Here is a 17,097-nt window from a genome sequence, read left to right as displayed (position 1 = left end):
ACTGATTTGGCGTAGAGGATCGTCAGTGTGGGATCTATGTCTACCAAGAGGGCCCACACCAAGCCTCGAAGTCAGGATTCTGACCAACACTGGCAGTCGCTTGGCCGACATTGGAAGAGAGACTTCATTAAAGTTAAAGCTGTCAAGTTTGCTATGGCCTTCAGTCTCGGAAGCTGGGCCACCGTGGGTTTCTTCATTCTCAGGTTGTCTTCGCAGATCCACGCCAGATGAGTCTATACGTACACATCATAGTCAGCAACAACATAATAGTCAGCGAATATCGTGACTTCAAGGACGTCTCGTGATAACATGAGCAATACGGGATCCTGTAGGGCACACTCACGGTATTATAGGTACTAGATGCTTGTCTCAGAGACCGAAAGCTGCAGCGCGGCTGCATTAGATTTTGAGAAGCAGTGAGGGAGGACATTTTCGCATCCCACGTGTTCACGTTTATGTATCCTCGGCAGAGTCAGTGAATAGTGGGACAGATAGTGCGGCAAGTGGGCTTTCAAATTGGTCCTGATCATCGATCACAATGTAGCTAATCATCCTGCCGTTCACCACAAGCTGGCACGATCTATAAGGGATCAGTAGTGGACATCTACGTTCGATACTGATTCCGCTACTTACCAACACCACGGAGGCCTATGGCATGTATAAGCGTGTTTAGACAGGAACGCCCTTTGCCACATATATGTGCTCATGACGCGACGCGACGCGACGAACACATCTCATGAGCACGTTGAAATAAACCGCGAAACTTACTGTGGCAATATCACAATTGCAGTGTTTCCCTTCCGGGTTCCAGTTGAGTAGGCTGTGAAATATAGCTGTAGCTGTCGTACGACGTGTTTGATACCCTGCTTTGGCGTGCCTTACATATTAATATCATTCGTTCACGGGGAGCCTATGGCGAATGTCCGAGAATAAAATTTTTCATATGTAGGAACGGCAAGATGCAGCACGTTGACATGCGGAGCGATAAGGAGAACCGGCAAGGATGGGCCATGAAGTACCTAAATGGGCGGCAGGGTATTTACGGCATTGAAGCGCTTGACAGTCATGCTACCGAGGTTTTCTTGCCGAAGACTAGAGGAATAGAAAACGCCATCAGCTGACGGCATTTGAGCGAGACACCTCAGTCATGCGCCTAGATGAGGATTGCCCTTGTACTCTCGAAGGTATGGAATTGTGAGTTATTCGAACAAGGTAGTATTATTCGCGAACTCCTACCCTAGATAACAGGCGATAGAAACCCAGCCGTTAGAAATCCTAGCATGCATTCAGACTAATCATAGACGTACCCTCCCCAAACATGATGATTTTGATCAAAGTGAGGACCTATGAACATTTCAGCACACATCGAACTAGCGAGAAAGATCACTACCCTCTAACATCCAATGAAACGCGAAGAATTCAACCCGTCAGCCGATACAACAAAGAAACAGTGTCAATACATAGCCAATACATAGCCCAGCGAATGGACGCGAGGATAGAACTAATCGAATATAGATAGTCCGGCATCATACCGCAAACACCCATCTCGTGACCTCGCCACGCCAAATCTGAAGCCAAAGACTCGCCGTGCGACACGACGGCGGCCGGTCATCCCCGCCAGCTACCGAGGTAACTTGTGCCCTCCATCCGTCGAGCGCGAGCGACTCCTGCTCGTGCCGCCCTTCGGGTTCCGCCCGCGCCTCGGGATGGGCAGGATGTTCTCCTGGGGTGTGCTTCCACTCTCAGTCGCACTGGACCTGCGACGATTCGGTACGAGCGGCATCGGGTCCACCGTCTTCACGCTGTCCGCGCGGGCGGGGAGGTAAGGCGTGCTCGGGTTCGAAATAAAGAAGCCCGACGGGACATAGCTCGTCGGCGTCGTCAGTGCGCTCGTGGATGTCATAATCGTCATGCGGTCGCTCCCGAATGCACTCGTGCGGTGCGCGGTCGGGCTCGTCTTCGCCGCGGGCATATCCGTCAGGCGGCGGATCGCCTTGACGGTCGGCGGTGGATGCGAGGGCGCCGCTTCTGACTTGGGGCGCTCGGGCAGCTTGGATGCTGTAGAAGGTCTGGGGATGGGTGGAAGCGGGGATGATATCTGAGGCGTCGAGGTGATGGGCTTCGGTAAAGGAGGGAGTGCAGGTATGGTGACGGAAAGCGATTTCGCCTGAACAAGAGGAGTGGCAAGCGCATCCCGGCTCGCACGGTAGCTTCCATCGATCAAGGAGCCTTCGATTTTGTGCAATGGGGAGATTCCATGGCGAACGGATATTGTTTCCAGCACAATCGGTGCGTCATCTTCAACCTTCGTTGCATAGAGTCCCGACGACACGGGTGTGTCATCTTTGGCACGTTCGCCTTTCCTACCCGACCCGCTTATGAATGTCAGAAGTGTCTGCCGTACACTCCGAATCGATATGTGAGAGAACCGCTGTCCGACGAGGTTGTTCGTCCACGTATCCTCCACCCAACCACTGGACCGTTCGCTCTCACATAGGGTTCGCTGTGTCGGCTGGATGGAAAATCCCTCTGCTGGTGGCCCATATGTCTTATATGAATAGCGCCTGCAGAAATACACCAGGAAGGCGCAGAGAGCAAAGAAAATAGCGCCGCCAACGGTTGTGGTAGCAATGACAATAGCACGTGTCTGCGTATCCATGCCGCTAGGTTTAGCTGTCCGCCACACCGTTGTCGTCGATGCTGACGTTGTAGATGTTATCGTGGACGACAACGGCGGCATCAATTGCACTTTTGTGCTGCCGTTGGAGGAATATAAGTAGTGCGCATAGCGTGTTGCTCTTTTTGAATTACAACTCACGTATATTGGATATAATCCAGGAGCGCTAGAGATGTTTGTGAACCATTCGCGCCATTTGTGATAGTCAACGTGTGCGGGCTCCATGAAAGCGAGTTGTTGGCGTACACCAGGCGATTGTAATCGATACTGGTCGAGTTCGAGGGTATCGAGATAAACGGCTCGCCCACCATCTCACCGTCTATCGCAAAATTCAAATTTGTGTACCCATCTGGCGAGAAATCTGAATGAAAGATGATGCAATAGACGTAAACTGCCGTGCCTGTGGCCCGATTCGAATCAACCATGTTGATCTCAACAGGGGGCCGAAACCACACAGGACCTACCATTGAACGACACAGAAGCACTGGGCGCGCTGCTTTCAATTTCGGGGAAGAACGACGAGTCATGCCATGAGTGATCGAAGGCTTCACTCGCATTGGGGTGGGCAAGGCAACCGGTGCAGTTCTGTCCAGTCGTCCACTTATCGTCTGGTGAATAGACGAACTGCTGGCCGTTAACGTTGTCTCCGAAGGTGTCGTCGATGGTAATATTGACCCATTCGGCAGAGGCGAAGAGGACAAAGCTGTGATACCATACTGAGCAGAGACACGTGAGGATCAGTGTGACTGCGGCCGGAGGCATGACAGGTCAAGGAGCGAAGGGTCTTGCCGTATCCAGATGGTCGTGGTCGTCCTGACTAGGGGCAGAGAGCGAAAGAGAACGAGTGGAAGAGACGGGCAACACGTCCGGGTCGACGACGGAAGATAGAAAGCGTGGGCATGGGAGCTCGATGTGCGCATACCGGTGCCGCGATGTGCGATCTGGAAACATCAGGTACCACGTCAAAGCCTATGGAGCGACGCGATATGTGGGCTCGGTAGCCGGGAGAGGCAACATTACCACGCTCAACCGAGCCACCGCGCCCACCGTGTCGGCGCACAGTGTCGATGACACCGTGGGAGGTGCATGCTGGAGGCCAATGAAAGTCGAGGAGAGGGAGGGGACACAAATGTTTTGAAGACTGAGGCATCGTCAGCATCAGGCAACCATCGCATCGAACAGACGCACCTGACATACAGCCAGGCAGAACTTGATGTACTTACATTGTTTCGGTACAATGCAGCGCCACCAACCATGTCCGTTGTTAATTGAGGCGGTGGCACTGTGGTGCTCCTTGAACTTTATACTTGCCTGAAGCTAAGCGAAGGGCAGTGCGCCCATGTGCAACGGCGTCGTGATTGCATATGGCGCATCCCTAAAGCGGGACCTTGCTGACAGCTCAATCACAACATTCTGATTATCCGTATCAAGTCATGCCCGTCAGCCATTATATGAGCGTCTTCAAATTAGTTCACTTACACTGCCATCGTAATCAATCTCAGAACTCTGCACTGAGTTTCTGTCGAGTCGTACTCGCGAGACCGTGATAGTTGGAAGCTACGTGTGGGATCGTGCACACGTCGCGACCTGCTTTGAAAGGGAGACGACTGCGGCAGGCCGCCATGGCAGTCGTTGTCGTTACTAAGTTGGTGCCAGCCACAGGGGGGAGCGTCAGCATGGACCTCAAATCTTTGAAAGCGACAACGATGAACAACTTGAACGGACTTCGAAACGTTAGAAGAATCGTTAAGCGCATCCGAAAGTCGTGCTAGTCCTGTCCTCGGGGCAATCATTGACATCTCAATATCTGATCTCTTCGGAGTAATCATCCCAACCACCCAGCTGGTACGTAGCCCATGATGAAACTTGTTCGACTGCGAAGGAGACAAGATGTGACACAAAGACCAGAATGTATTCTGTCTGCATATTGTGATGGACATCACGCAAATCCATCCTGTGGTTTCCTCTCTGAGGAAGGCCCTTAAGGTATTCCGTCTTTGCGAGACTGTTGTCTCTCGTCAGGAGTGTAGGAATGCGCCTACTAAGTACGTCGGATGGCCCACATGTGTCAAGGTTGCTTCGCGCTGTGGAAGTCTGAAATTCTAAATACTCGGATACACTAGCTAGAGTCGGTGTCAGACTTCATTAAATGAATACACAATCCCTAGACAGATCGGCACGTTGAACGTACTCAAGCTCATTTAATGGCTGCAGCTCGTCCCGTGGGTGGCCACAATTTGATCAGTGGAATTCTCCGGCGATCTCGATATGCCCTCGAGCAGCCACGACGGGCCACCGGTGCAGGTGACATCATCAAATCTCATCATGCGCTCCCTCTCGTGGAATCCAGTACGTCACCGCCGCCCACAGTACTTCAGCGAGGAGACGCGCCACCCGCCCCTCCACCATCTTCTCCTATCTCGACCGACCGACCTGAAACTTCAAAGCTTCACAACGATAACATAACCTTTGACGATCACGACGACCATGTCCATGATTCGCACCGCATTCGCTTCCACTACGCCCGCCGTCCGCGGCGCGTCACGCGCATTCCACGTCTCGCCCATCGCAGGCAAGACTGTGACAGAGAAGGTCAAAGAGGTCGCACATGAGGTGCGTGGTCGACTGCTGCTGGGCAAGATGCCGCTGACACGGGCTGCATAGGCGAACTTGAAGGTAGGACGGGGGTTGGCATCAGCCATTGAGAAGGGCGAGGAGGCGACGGAGAAGTTGGGTGAGTGCCTCCGCTGCATCAGCGATAGTACTTGACTGAATCGATAAATATCAGTGCATGTGGCCCCTGCACTAGGCAAGGCAAAGGCGACTGCAGAACAAGCTAGCGAGAAAGCCAGCCAGGTAAGCGTCTCGCGGTGTCTTCGGCTGCAGATTTGTTGCTAATGCATACCCTGAAGACTTCAGCAGATGTCAGAGAACGCGCACGAGACTTCAAGGAAGATGTGGAAAAGGAAGCACAGAAATGATCGCCCTCACCTCATGACGACCTGAAACTGTACTTTTTGTTTGTATTTTGTAGCATATACTCACTTTCACATGCGATCAATATAACGTGACGGACGTGATGGCGTTCGCATTTTGCACATTACACAGCTAAAGCATGACAAGAAATTAATGAAGGAGGGGTATACTGCCGGACCCCCCATATGCTCAGAGCGGGATGAAACTAATAGTGGGTGATACGATAAACAGCTCGAATTGTCTCTGCAATCATTGACGGGGACTGAGCTTCAGCAGGAGTCCATCTTGAGGGAACAGCGTCGCGATAATCCTGGGTCAAGGACCGTCAGCAGATGTACGAACGGCTCATACAGAGAGGTCGACTTACTGAACCTTGTCGCTCTCCGGGGTGCGAACGTGCTCCCAGTTCATGAGAACGGCGGCATCGGCAAGGACGAGACCGATATTCATCATGGCGTACTCAAGACCGATGCACTTGTGCGGGCCACTGCCAAACACAAGGTAGTTGCGCGGATTCTGGTTCGCACTGCCCTCAGGATCCAGCCAGCGCTCAGGCAGGAAGGCTTCCGGCTCTGGGAACACCACGGGGTCGTGCAGAGAGTTGTAGAATGACGGGATGACCATGCTGTTCGCAGGGACGGTGTAGTCGTCCGAGATCGGGAACGCCTTCGTCGTTTTATACGGAACCATCGTCACGGGCGGCTTCACGCGCATGCTCTCCTTGACCACTGCACGAAGATACGGCATATCGTCCATCATCTCGAGGGTGATCGGCTTCTCGTAGTCGCCCGCGCGCACGCGCTCCTGCTCCTCGCGCACCTTTGCAAGCACCTCGGGATGGTCCGCAAGGTGCTGGAGCCCGTAGATCAGCCCGCTGCTCATCGCGTCCTGGCTCGCGAACAGGAATGAGAACACGACCATTGCCATCTCGAGGTTGCTAAAGTCGCGCCGGCCCTTGTACTCCGGGTCCTGCAGGTCGTGCACCCACTGGTCGAGAAGGCACTCGGGTTCGCCGCCCGCCGCCATCGCCTTCTTGCTCTCCGCCGCCGCACGCTCGAGCCACTCCATGGCGATCTTGCGCGCCTGGATTGCGCGGTACACCTTCGTACCGGGGATTGCGAGCGGGAAGTTGACGAGCTCGAGCGCGATGGTGATGGCCCAGTACTTGTCCGTGATCTCCTTCGCGGCGTGGTCGGGAATGTGCTTGCCACAGAACACACGCAGCGACGTGTCCATGTTGAGGTCGCGCGCCTTCATCATAATGGGCTTCGGGGCCGGGTCCTTCGCGGCGTCCGCAAGCCACTCCGCGAAGTACTTGCGCGTGATCACATCCTGAATGTGAACGTACACGCTGCAACAAACGCAAACCAGCATCAACAGGTGCGGAGCGAACCAGGCTTCGATAGGTCACGTACCCGAGCGCCTTGCGGGTGAAGAGCGAGTTGAGCACTCGGCGATACTCGACATGTGCCCTTCCGGTCAGGAAGACCCTGCACGGCAATGAAAGAAGTCAGCTCTGACATCATTCCTGGTATTAGAAGAAGATTCATACCAGTTATCGGGGCGGAGGACCTGTTTCGCGGAGTGCACAAGGCACGGCTCGGCATGGGTGGGCGAATTGAGAATCTTGCGCGCGAACTCATTCGTAGATGCCATCACGATGAAGCTAATGTCCGCCACAACGTGTCTCAATAAACTGCGCTGCCAAGATACGGTTCGGGAACACATTACATATTGAATACGCTGACAGCGCTGAGAGCGCCCGAGTTCCACTGCTTCATATAGTTTTCCATCGTAGGTTTCATTGAATCGGCGAACTTGCCAATAAGAGGGATCGTCCATTTGTCGCCAGGCAAATGACGCTTCTTGTATCTCCACACGGACTGTTCCAGTACGAGCAGCGCAAGGACGATCGCGAGCGTCGTGTAGAGCCAGGTGGCAGAGCCGGACGAGGACGCGAGGAAAGACGAGGAGGGGACGCGGTGGGTGGGCCCCGACGTGTAGGAGGGCATGGTCGCCTTCATGGAGTGGTCCTTCATCGCGGACGCCATGGTGGTCGGGAAGGGAGGGCAGAGAACGGGATACGGTTATTCGGGCACCTTACACGGAAGGACATTTTGTTGGTTGTTAGACGTACAGAAATTCCCGTCGCGCGCGCTCCCATTGGTCCAATTAAAATCGGGCGATGAGCGGAATTACGGCCGCTTACTCATCACCGGTTATATTCGTGCCAAGCCCGCCCTGGCCGCCATCCGGGCGTGGCGGGGCTCGTCCCGACCGCTCAACATCGGCAGGGCGCCGCTGTAAACATCCGGCGGGATATCCAGAACAGGCAAGTCACGTCGTTCGCGTCGGGCATGAACACAGCAAACTGTGGCCACAGCAAGCTACGTACAATGGCTACCATCCCGCAGTTGCACTGATACCACATCCCTGCGAAGGAAATCGACTTTCATGTAATGCTAGCGAACGGTCTAAAGTTTATGCACCAGCCTGTTTGAGAGACGCTATGGTCATCCTTACTTCTTCTTCGGACCTTGTGTACCGCAGCGACAACAACGACATGGCCAGCGATGTGCTTGTCTAACGAGTAGGAAGACGTGTCGCCTTCCGCCCATGTTTTCCGGTCTCTCTCGAAGCCCCGCTGAACAATGACAGGACCATGGGCGAGCATCGTCGGATACACAGGCGATGCGACCAAGACAAAGGTACAGCATCAAATCGCGCTAGCGCTACATGTTTTGCGGGTCGGAACATCCCACGTTCAATAATTCAGCGCATGAGATGTCGTCGATGCTGGCAACCGATGTCATGAGCAACGATCGTTCCACACGCTCGCGGAGACGCCTTGTAGTGGCTTTGCGGCCACCGCGTCGTCTTGGCTTGCGGCTGTGATAGACGTCCTCTCCTTCTTCATCTAGTTAGAAGACAGTGACGATCAGCATCATGGTCAGCATATAGAGTAAACCAGTTCTTACCGTTAGTGATTACTTGCTCAGTATCGTCAACACTGGTGATCACACTCATCAACGGTGACTGCATTGCGCGCTCGCGGGCACGTCTTCCCGCAGATTTGTGGCCACCCCGTCTCCTCGGCTTTCGTTGCCCCTCACTACCCGCCTGTTTTTCATCACCACCCGAGGCGGGGTAATGCTCGACAGAGGAAGGGGCGAGTATGACTACAGAAGGGCCACAGCTGGAACTATCGCTAACTTTCATGATGATGATACGAGAATCGCGTTACAGTAACGGCACTCAGGTTGAGGTGGTAGGACCTCGAGCACCTCCTTATTTCCGTACTAAAGCACATATTAGTTTGTCCTGTAGATTTGTCAGCAGTGCGACGCAAAATTGCCTTTCATTCCTGTATCATCGATCTGCATACGTACGTATATGGAACAATATTCCTGCGAAGAAAATTGGCTTTCACGTAATTCCAGCGAACGGTTTATTTACGCACCAGCCTATCAGTGCGTTTGAGAGATGATATAGTCATCCATACTTCTTCGGATCTCGTGTGCCGCAGCGACAACATCGACATAGCAGCGATGTGCGCCGCCTAACGAGTAGAAAGGCATGGCGCCTTCCGCCCATGTTTTTCGGTCTCCCTGGAAGTCCCGCTGAGCAATCATAAGACCATAGGCGTGCATCATCGGATTCGCCGCGCGAGGCGACCAAGACAAACTTGAAGGTACAATACAACGTCAAATCTCGCTAACGCTACATCCTTTGCGGGGAACATTGCTGCTGCCACGTTCACTTACACATCGTGAGGAGATGTCTTCGACGCTGGCAACCGATGTCGTGAGCAACGATCGTTCCGCACGCTCGCGGAGACGTCTTGTATTGGCTTTCTGACCACCGCGTCGTCTTGGCTTTCTGCGAGAGAGATCCTCTCCTTCTTCATCTAGTTGAAAAACCACGATCAGCATCATGGTCAGCATATAGAGTAAACTAGTTCTTACCGTTAATGATTACTTGCTCAGTATCGTCATCACTGGTGATCACACTCATCAACGGTGACTGCATCGCGCGCTCGCGGGCACGTCTTGCCGCAGATTTGTGGCCACCCCGTTTCCTCGGCTTTCGCTGTTCCTCACTACCTGCCCGTTTTTCATCACCACCCGAGGTAGGGTAATGCTCGACAGGGGAAGGGGCGAGTATTATTGCGTGTGAGACTGAAGAAGGGCCACTGGAGCTATCGCTAATTTTCATGACGATGATAGTGAGAATCGCATCATCGAGAGTATGCCGATGGATGGCCAAGTCATGTACTGTGTGACATAGTGGGAACGAAGAGACATAGATGGCAGCACCTTCACTGAACATGTGGAGGAGCAAAGACGTCAAGATGGAGGAGGTACGCATGCCTTGCAATCGGACAAGCTGCGATGCAGAGTGCCAAGGCCAAGGTGCAGGGAAAACGTGATATGCAGCATATGTGTGCTTGGACACAGATGCGAGGTAGCGTAGTGCTGGGTCTGTAATCTCCAAGGCGTTGGGTGCCCAGCGCTGCGCACAATCAGAGCCGGCCGCAACGAATCGGGCAGTAGGTGCACGCCCGCAGGCGAAATATATCGGCGTACAAACCGGGCGGTTTTGAAGCGCATGCTTGCTGATCCCTGAGAAGCAAATCCCGCCAGAAACGTTTGAAGGCAGGCGTTCCTTCAACAGATCCGGTGGGCATCTCGTGTCTGTGGCCATACCATCTCCGGAGTGCAGTTTGGCTTGTAGCCGCTTTGCAGGGTAAGTAAAATCTTGTTCAAAAGGTTCAGCAGCCACGGTACGCCTTTTCCTTTGTGGCCTTCTGGATGCTGGTGAAGTCCAAAGTCTCGTCTTCGCAGCCGCGACCTCCAACACGGTTCGTCGTTTTTGAATTGTCACTGTAGCCGCGGTCGCTTGCGAAGCATGCTCCGGAGGCGAGTGGCACCTATTGGTCGCGCATTTGGCTATGATGATGAAGGTGGTGAGCAGACAAATGCATGCGAGCAACCATGGAATTAGCAGGATCGCAGCTTCGAGTTGTGCGATGTACGGCTCGGCCGCGACTCGGACGCCTGGAAATATGCGGTCGGACGGGTGCATCATTGATCCAAGTGTCCCAGCAGACAGCATTTAACACCTATAACAAAAGAGAGCTGCTACACCTGTAGTCAGGATCTGGAAATGGGCCCGCCACACTTGTGACTAAGCGGTGTTCGCCGGGTGGGCGGGCCACCATGAGCGTCTTCTCATGAGAACTATGCCACATGTATGATCGTTCTGCTATTAAAGTTTACTTCCGATCCGCACCTCATTAACCCAAACATACACCGGGGGCATGGGCCCATGATTCCACCCGAAACATTTTGGACACATTGCAATAACAGTCCAAATAATTATGCAATGTTTTTAGTGCATACATTTTGAAATCATTTTGAATGTTTTAAAATGTTTTAAGCATCAACATTGTGGCACAATTTTGATAGCATTCATAAAGATGCAAGAATGAGACCCCAATGCTGCAGATGACAGCATTCAAGCATTATTGTGACAGCATCCTAAATGTTTCTTGGGAGAAAATCTCAAATGATACCTGTGAGTGGCCATAATGTCTTCAAGATGTTTCCAATGGGTTCATTGTGATCACATAATTGTTATTACTATATATATAGTAATGTGCTAATCATATTAGGACATCCCCAATGCATTCAAGATGATTTCAGCTGACACATGATGGAAAGCATCTAGTACTCATCATAACATCACATTGATCACATTTGTAATGTACCCTTAAGATTCATTCAAAATGATACCAATTTATTATATGAATGCTGGCCCGAGCAAAATTGTTGTCTCATCCTGGCATCTTTCTGCATAATATCACTATTATTCCACAATGAGCTCACTCAAAATAATTCAAATTATTCTGTGATGTTTACATCAGTAACATTAGAGTTACATTGTGACTATTATCGTGATGTGTCCAAAATGTTTCCGGCAGAATCGTGGGCTCATGCCCTCAGTGATATAAAGTAGCAGTCGAAGCGAAAGTCACGTCATTTATCCACCAGATAGTAATACTTTTTATGCAAGAAAGCATTTGAGATGAGCCATGGTATCCGGATCCACATGCAATATACCAAGTCAGCATAGCCAAACCAGATGAACTAGCAATCAAGACGACCTAGGATATCTATCTAGAAAAGACTGATGGATGCGAAACCGGAAGCTGGTATGCGTGCAACCGATCGTTCACCGCCCTGCGAGGCAAGCCGCAGAAGAGACTTTTATGCGCCGATTTGCAGAGCTCAACTTCCGATGCCGAGTATGTTTCAAAGGAGATAGGTCGATCAGAGGCAGAGGCAGTGGGCTGGGAGAGAAGGGAATAGAGGATCCGATCAGCTCTGGTGACGGAGGACCCCGAGGTATAATCTCCGTCGGCGCGAGGCTTTCATTATCATCTTCGCGTGGGGTGATAGGTCTTTCCCAATCCGACAGCGAGTCTGACGAAGGTAAGGCTGGATTGATGCGCACTTGGATATCCTCGTCGTTAGAGAACTGCCAGACTGACTGTGTTGTCGGCATGAAAAGCGGTCGTCGTTGATGGGGCGGTGGCTCCGGGAACAGCGGCGCAACGTCGAAGCGCCGTGAAGCCTGCCCCGACGTTAGCTGGAGGGCGCGAGCGCGTAGCTGCGCTCGGTGGCGCTCGTATTCTTCCTCCTCATCTGTCGGTATCTCATCACCGTCTGGATCAAGACGTGCTGCAATAGATCATGAGCAGAGTAGATAAATCCGCTGGAGCAGACGCACCCCATCCCCGCCTAGGGCGCCGAGAAGCTCTCTGTTGGCCTATATCGGCATCGCTTCTGGAGCTTAGAGTTGTCTGTGGATAAGCCATACTCTGACCAGCTCTGTCACGTCTCCGACGCTCCTCCGGGGCAATGAAAGCATCTGCAAAGCGATACGGCTCGCGTGTCCTGACTGGTCCGCCGAGGCCGAGAAACTCGTCTCGTGAACGTGAGGGCAGAAGCCAGCTGAAAGGATCGTCATCGTCCAAGTCGGGTAGCGCACGCTCCTCCCCAAACATCCATGAGCTGCTTCCGCCTATTGGCTGCGCAATCTCCTCGGGAGGAGGAGCTTGCGAGAGACGAACGTTGGGAGGCCGGGTCTGCGTTGGCACTGATTGGCTGGTTTGGCTGGACCTGAGAGGCGCTGGCGCATCGAGCGGGTCGGTTTGAGGTGCCGTTTGAGGAGATGGTGATATATTTAGAAACAGCGGAGAAAGCATTCGAGAGCTACGCTCCGCCTCTCCGTTATCTTCCCCGCGCGGTTGATCCCCAGACTGAGATGCGTCAGCGCCGGAGCCACTGGCCGCTGGTGGCACGCTAGCCGATCGGGCTCGCTGTACCATTGCGTTCATCTGCTCGTCATGCTCAGCAAGGTACCTCATTGCTCGAGCCAAAATCTCATTCGCGGTTTCCGCAGGGTTATCTCTGAGTGTTTGGGATGCGTTCGTGCTGGAGCTCTGTCCGCTGGCCGTCCTAGCAGCGACGCGCCTTCCTAAGGTAGTGGACGCATCCGCGGAATTAAAGTCTGACCGTGAGAGTGGCTGCGACTGCCATCGAGCGGCTGAGAGACGATGGTGTGATGGCTCTGGACGTGGGCCGAATCTCGTCGGCCCTGCTGATTGAGGAGCACGGAGGCGGGTTTGCGTGCGCGAGTCGCCAGAGGGCTGGTTTAGCTGTTCCATCCTGCGACGAGCCTCACGCACGACGTCGAGGGTTCGAGAGACGTCAAGTTGAGGATCAATCTCTCCAAATTCCGAGCGAGGTCGTGCCAGCAGTGTAGCCATCTCCCTCCGGAGCCTTGCCAATGTGTTTACGGCTTCTGATCCAGAGCCAGTCAGAGCGATTGCATCCTGGCCAGGGTCCATGCTTGCAGCAGAGGGCGTGAGTGAAAGTGGGGTGATTACCGGGGAATTGTGGGAAGGGATGTCCCTCGAGGCCAGCGTATCGCGAAGCTGACGGAGTCGAACGAGGCTGTCTTGGAGAGCTAGCGTAGTGCGCAGAAGACTAGCGTTTGCGCTGTTGAGGCGTTGCAGGGCTAGCAATGAGCCAGTCCTAGCTAGGTCCCAGTGCGTCGCACTCGAGGGAGACTCTACTGGAGGCGTTGTAGATGTGGGCGGGGTGGCCAGGTTGTTCACAGCGGTCTGACCGCTTGGAAAGTCAACACGGCTAGACAACCTGATGGCCAGTGATAGAAAAAGAGGAGAAGAGTAAGAAGAGCCAACGCGTTGGAGGCAGTGGACAGAATACGAGCTAGACTGATCCTGGCTACCATGTGGCTTTGCATTCAGGAAGCGCCCGTGGTGCGTTGCCACTTCCTACCGGTGCTACCGTGCTCTCGTGTTCAAGCACCTATTTTGCATCCATGTCCTCTTCCCATTCTGGCGGTGCATCACTAAGGATCCTATTTCAAGGAGTTGAAACTGACTCGCGAATGCAAGCGCACGCTTCAAGTAGCGGCGCTTCAAGTAGTCCACGTGACTGAATACTACTAGACAGCCAATCAAATTGACCTCTCGCAGATTTTCTGCTACTCGTCTGTACGCGAGGGAGTGCTTGGTTCAGAAGTCAGTGAGTATCGTGCTTCCAGCTTCAATGCACGTACTCATTCACAACTACAAGAAATGTCGTCCGTACCCTCAAAATTAAAGAAAACTCACGCCAAACCGCCGCGAGGACGACCCGCCGCGACGGACTCGCTCTCGCAGCCTGCGGTCGCGGACCACTCAGCACTAACCTACCTATCAACCTTCTCTCCGAGAGGAGACCTCTTTGCACTCCTGTCTCTTGCGGTTGACAAGCATCGTCTACGCGTCTATGACACCGTGTCGAGACAGTCTATCGCTGAGCATGTCGTGGACACGGCTCGTGTTACCTCTCTCTGCTGGGCGAGTCTTGACCTCTCCGAGTCGCAGCAGTATCCTTCAGAAGACCCAGAGTCTTCTCAGCAGAAAAAGCGGAGGCGGAGGAAACGCCACAGCCAAGTCGCAGCCGACTCTGAAGGAACCGCACCTTCTCAAGTGGTCGTTCTTGGGCTCTCTGATGGTACACTCTCGCTATTTTCCATCACTCACGGGCGGCCTGTGCGTACGCTATCTCATAGCTCAAGCTCCTCAGCCATCGTGGCCGTTGCCGTTGACGAGTCCACAAGCCATCTTTCACCGTTTGTGTGGACCTCTGGCGCCGACGGCTTTGTTCGTCTCTGGGATGCCTCAAAAAATGTTCTCATGAGCAGTTGGGCTAGTGATGAGCGAATACCCCATACCTCCATGGCAGTCCGGCCCTCAGTAGTGTCAGAGGAGCACACCGACCTCCTGGTATCACATCATGCCATCCGCCTCTTGTCGGTGGACAGCAGTCCGTCAGAGGTTCAGTTGTCTGAAAAGCAGAAACCGAAGGAGCTTTCCCGGTTTACGGGCCACGCATCTCCAATCCGCATCCTGCGCTGGAGTGGTCCGTCTTGTTTCCTCTCAATGGCGGAGGCGGATAGATTCGTATACGTCTGGGAGGTTCCTGGCACACCTGGTGACGAAGGCAAGATCGCAGCGTCGATTCCCCTCGACTCAGATGCACGACATTTATCATTGTCGCCGTCGTCATCATCCTTCGTTACAGTGTCTGCTTCAGGGAAGGTCTCGGTCTTCCCATTGTCCTCCGACATCAGCACTCCTAGCCCCTCGAAAGCGAAGCAGAAGATCACAACATTGACGCCGAAGTCCACTATCAGTGTTTCGACAAAAAAGGGCACTGGCACCGTTGAGGTTGTGGCGGCGGCATTCATACCCGACGAGGAGGGTCGAGTGCGAGTGGCGAGGCTGGTCAATGGCGTCCAGCCAGCATTTGATGTTGTTGTAAGTCGCAAATAAAAATGGCTAGTTGACAAGCTCATATTGCGTTGTAGACATACTTTGACGACTCAGGAGACTACATTGAGAACGTCCTCATCTCAGACGCCGATGCAGGATTAGCAACCGAAGGAGAGCCGTTTATTGTGAGTCAACGTTTCGTGAAGCAATTGGCATGTCTTCTGAACTTCTCAGCTTACCTTGCTTATTATTAGGGTGCACCTACGAAGCGTTATACCGAATCAGCAGGCCTTGCTGTCAGGTCAGGTGTCGAGCTGGGCCAAGATGCGTCAATGGACGATCTTGCGATGCGCGATGTCGATGGTGACCTCGATGTAGATCTGGCGGAGCTCAGCCTTGGCCAGAGGCTGACTGCACTTAACGGCACGAATGGCCAAGCTGAGCGCTCATCCGACTCCAGCGACGAAGAGCAGGAACCTGCATCGAACGATACACAACCTCCCTTTTCAAAACGGCGCAGAACGGTCGACACGATCGAGGTGGTCCCTGCGAGCTCGCTGACCCGGACCCTGATCCAGGCGCTGCACTCATCCGATGCTCGTCTGCTCGAAACATGTCTTGCGCATTCGGACGCTGCTCTGATCCGTAACACTGTGCGCAGACTCACGCCATCGCTGGCAGTGCCGCTCATCACGGCATGCGTGGAACGACTCGGAAGAGGAGCACGCGCTGCTAACATGAAGGGCGGCGGTGGCGGTGCAAGCTCGCAGAGAGGGACGGCGTTGATAAGTTGGGTTAAGGCTGTCCTAGCCGCCCATAGCGGACATCTCATGACGGTGTGTTGGATTGAATTCTAACTAATGCTGTCAACTCATTCATGCATTACAGATGCCGGACCTCGTAGCACGCCTGTCAGGCTTGCACGCGACTCTCACGACTCGTCTCACACTCCAAGATAGCCTGCTTGCGCTGAATGGTCGTCTAGATATGGTGATATCTCAGATCGAGCTGCGCTCGTCAGGAGCGCCGGCGCCATTAGCCCTTCCCAAGGATAAGCGCAAACGGCCGCAAAAACATCGGGCGACACGATACGTAGAGGGAGAGAGTGAGAACGAGCACGAGGAGGACAATGAGGCAGATATCGCGGTCGAGGTCGACAGTGGCGATGAAGCAGGGAGCGTGGAGGATGTTGAGCTAGGAGGGGACGAAGAGGAGGAGGAAAATGAGGATATGGACGGTGACGAAGAGGAGGATGAGGACGAGGATGAGGACGACGAGGAGGAAGGTGTTCCGAAAACCAATGGCTTCATCGACGACGAGGCGGAGGAATATAGCGAAGAAGAGAGCGAAGGGAGCGAGTGATCTAGAGTAGCCTGTATACACATGTCTGCACCTCAGAGGCGAGCGTCGTATTCTATTCATAATCACGGTAGATACTCCAGGCCCACTATTCATCGACCACTGCTTGGAGAAGACCGAGGCTTGCCATCGTCGCATAAGTCTTACACCTCGCAACGTTCGTCGACGCGTCGCGGTCCACGCTACGCGTTACGCGCAAACCGTCGAGCACGTGATCTGAATGGATGGCATT

General features: G+C 53.5%; 7 protein-coding genes across 7 annotated transcripts; 2 read left to right on the top strand and 5 right to left on the bottom strand.

The window, feature by feature from the left end:
• Positions 1–2,814: 2,814 nt before the first annotated feature.
• Positions 2,815–3,439, bottom strand: LAESUDRAFT_653937 (uncharacterized protein; the record flags this gene model as incomplete). Its single annotated transcript, XM_040904457.1, has 2 exons — positions 2,815–3,077; positions 3,142–3,439. 2 exons carry the CDS (start codon positions 3,437–3,439, stop codon positions 2,815–2,817), a joined length of 561 nt encoding a protein of 186 aa, XP_040763975.1.
• Positions 3,440–5,080: 1,641 nt separating this feature from the next.
• Positions 5,081–5,781, top strand: LAESUDRAFT_726049 (uncharacterized protein). Its single transcript, XM_040908947.1, has 4 exons — positions 5,081–5,290; positions 5,342–5,411; positions 5,466–5,533; positions 5,590–5,781. The coding sequence occupies exons 1-4, from the start codon at positions 5,165–5,167 to the stop codon at positions 5,656–5,658; spliced, it is 333 nt and encodes a 110-aa protein (XP_040763974.1). The 5' UTR covers positions 5,081–5,164; the 3' UTR covers positions 5,659–5,781.
• On the bottom strand, positions 5,776–7,738 carry LAESUDRAFT_726047 (cytochrome P450). The gene is made up of 5 exons (XM_040908946.1): positions 7,385–7,738; positions 7,206–7,319; positions 7,069–7,143; positions 6,021–7,004; positions 5,776–5,963 (listed from the first exon to the last, which is right to left on the bottom strand). The coding sequence occupies exons 1-5, from the start codon at positions 7,702–7,704 to the stop codon at positions 5,903–5,905; spliced, it is 1,554 nt and encodes a 517-aa protein (XP_040763973.1). The 5' UTR covers positions 7,705–7,738; the 3' UTR covers positions 5,776–5,902.
• A 251-nt stretch (positions 7,739–7,989) lies between these two features.
• LAESUDRAFT_726046 (uncharacterized protein) lies at positions 7,990–8,888 on the bottom strand. Its single transcript, XM_040908945.1, has 2 exons — positions 8,632–8,888; positions 7,990–8,570 (listed from the first exon to the last, which is right to left on the bottom strand). The coding sequence occupies exons 1-2, from the start codon at positions 8,870–8,872 to the stop codon at positions 8,386–8,388; spliced, it is 426 nt and encodes a 141-aa protein (XP_040763972.1). The 5' UTR covers positions 8,873–8,888; the 3' UTR covers positions 7,990–8,385.
• Positions 8,889–8,987: 99 nt separating this feature from the next.
• On the bottom strand, positions 8,988–10,828 carry LAESUDRAFT_750066 (uncharacterized protein). The gene is made up of 3 exons (XM_040911593.1): positions 9,619–10,828; positions 9,114–9,560; positions 8,988–9,060 (listed from the first exon to the last, which is right to left on the bottom strand). Exons 1-2 carry the CDS (start codon positions 10,766–10,768, stop codon positions 9,358–9,360), a joined length of 1,353 nt encoding a protein of 450 aa, XP_040763971.1. The 5' UTR covers positions 10,769–10,828; the 3' UTR covers positions 8,988–9,060; positions 9,114–9,357.
• Positions 10,829–11,887: 1,059 nt separating this feature from the next.
• On the bottom strand, positions 11,888–13,568 carry LAESUDRAFT_759427 (uncharacterized protein; the record flags this gene model as incomplete). The annotated part of the gene is made up of 2 exons (XM_040912595.1): positions 11,888–12,396; positions 12,446–13,568. 2 exons carry the CDS (start codon positions 13,566–13,568, stop codon positions 11,888–11,890), a joined length of 1,632 nt encoding a protein of 543 aa, XP_040763970.1.
• A 756-nt stretch (positions 13,569–14,324) lies between these two features.
• On the top strand, positions 14,325–16,868 carry LAESUDRAFT_653701 (WD40 repeat-like protein; the record flags this gene model as incomplete). Its single annotated transcript, XM_040904443.1, has 4 exons — positions 14,325–15,551; positions 15,602–15,691; positions 15,761–16,342; positions 16,395–16,868. The coding sequence occupies 4 exons, from the start codon at positions 14,325–14,327 to the stop codon at positions 16,866–16,868; spliced, it is 2,373 nt and encodes a 790-aa protein (XP_040763969.1).
• Between the last annotated feature and the right edge of the window lie 229 nt (positions 16,869–17,097).

This window comes from Laetiporus sulphureus (genome assembly GCF_001632365.1).
Source record: "Laetiporus sulphureus 93-53 unplaced genomic scaffold LAESUscaffold_21, whole genome shotgun sequence".
NCBI classification, from domain to species: domain Eukaryota; kingdom Fungi; phylum Basidiomycota; class Agaricomycetes; order Polyporales; family Laetiporaceae; genus Laetiporus; species Laetiporus sulphureus.
This window is presented reverse-complemented; position numbering and strand designations above follow the sequence as displayed.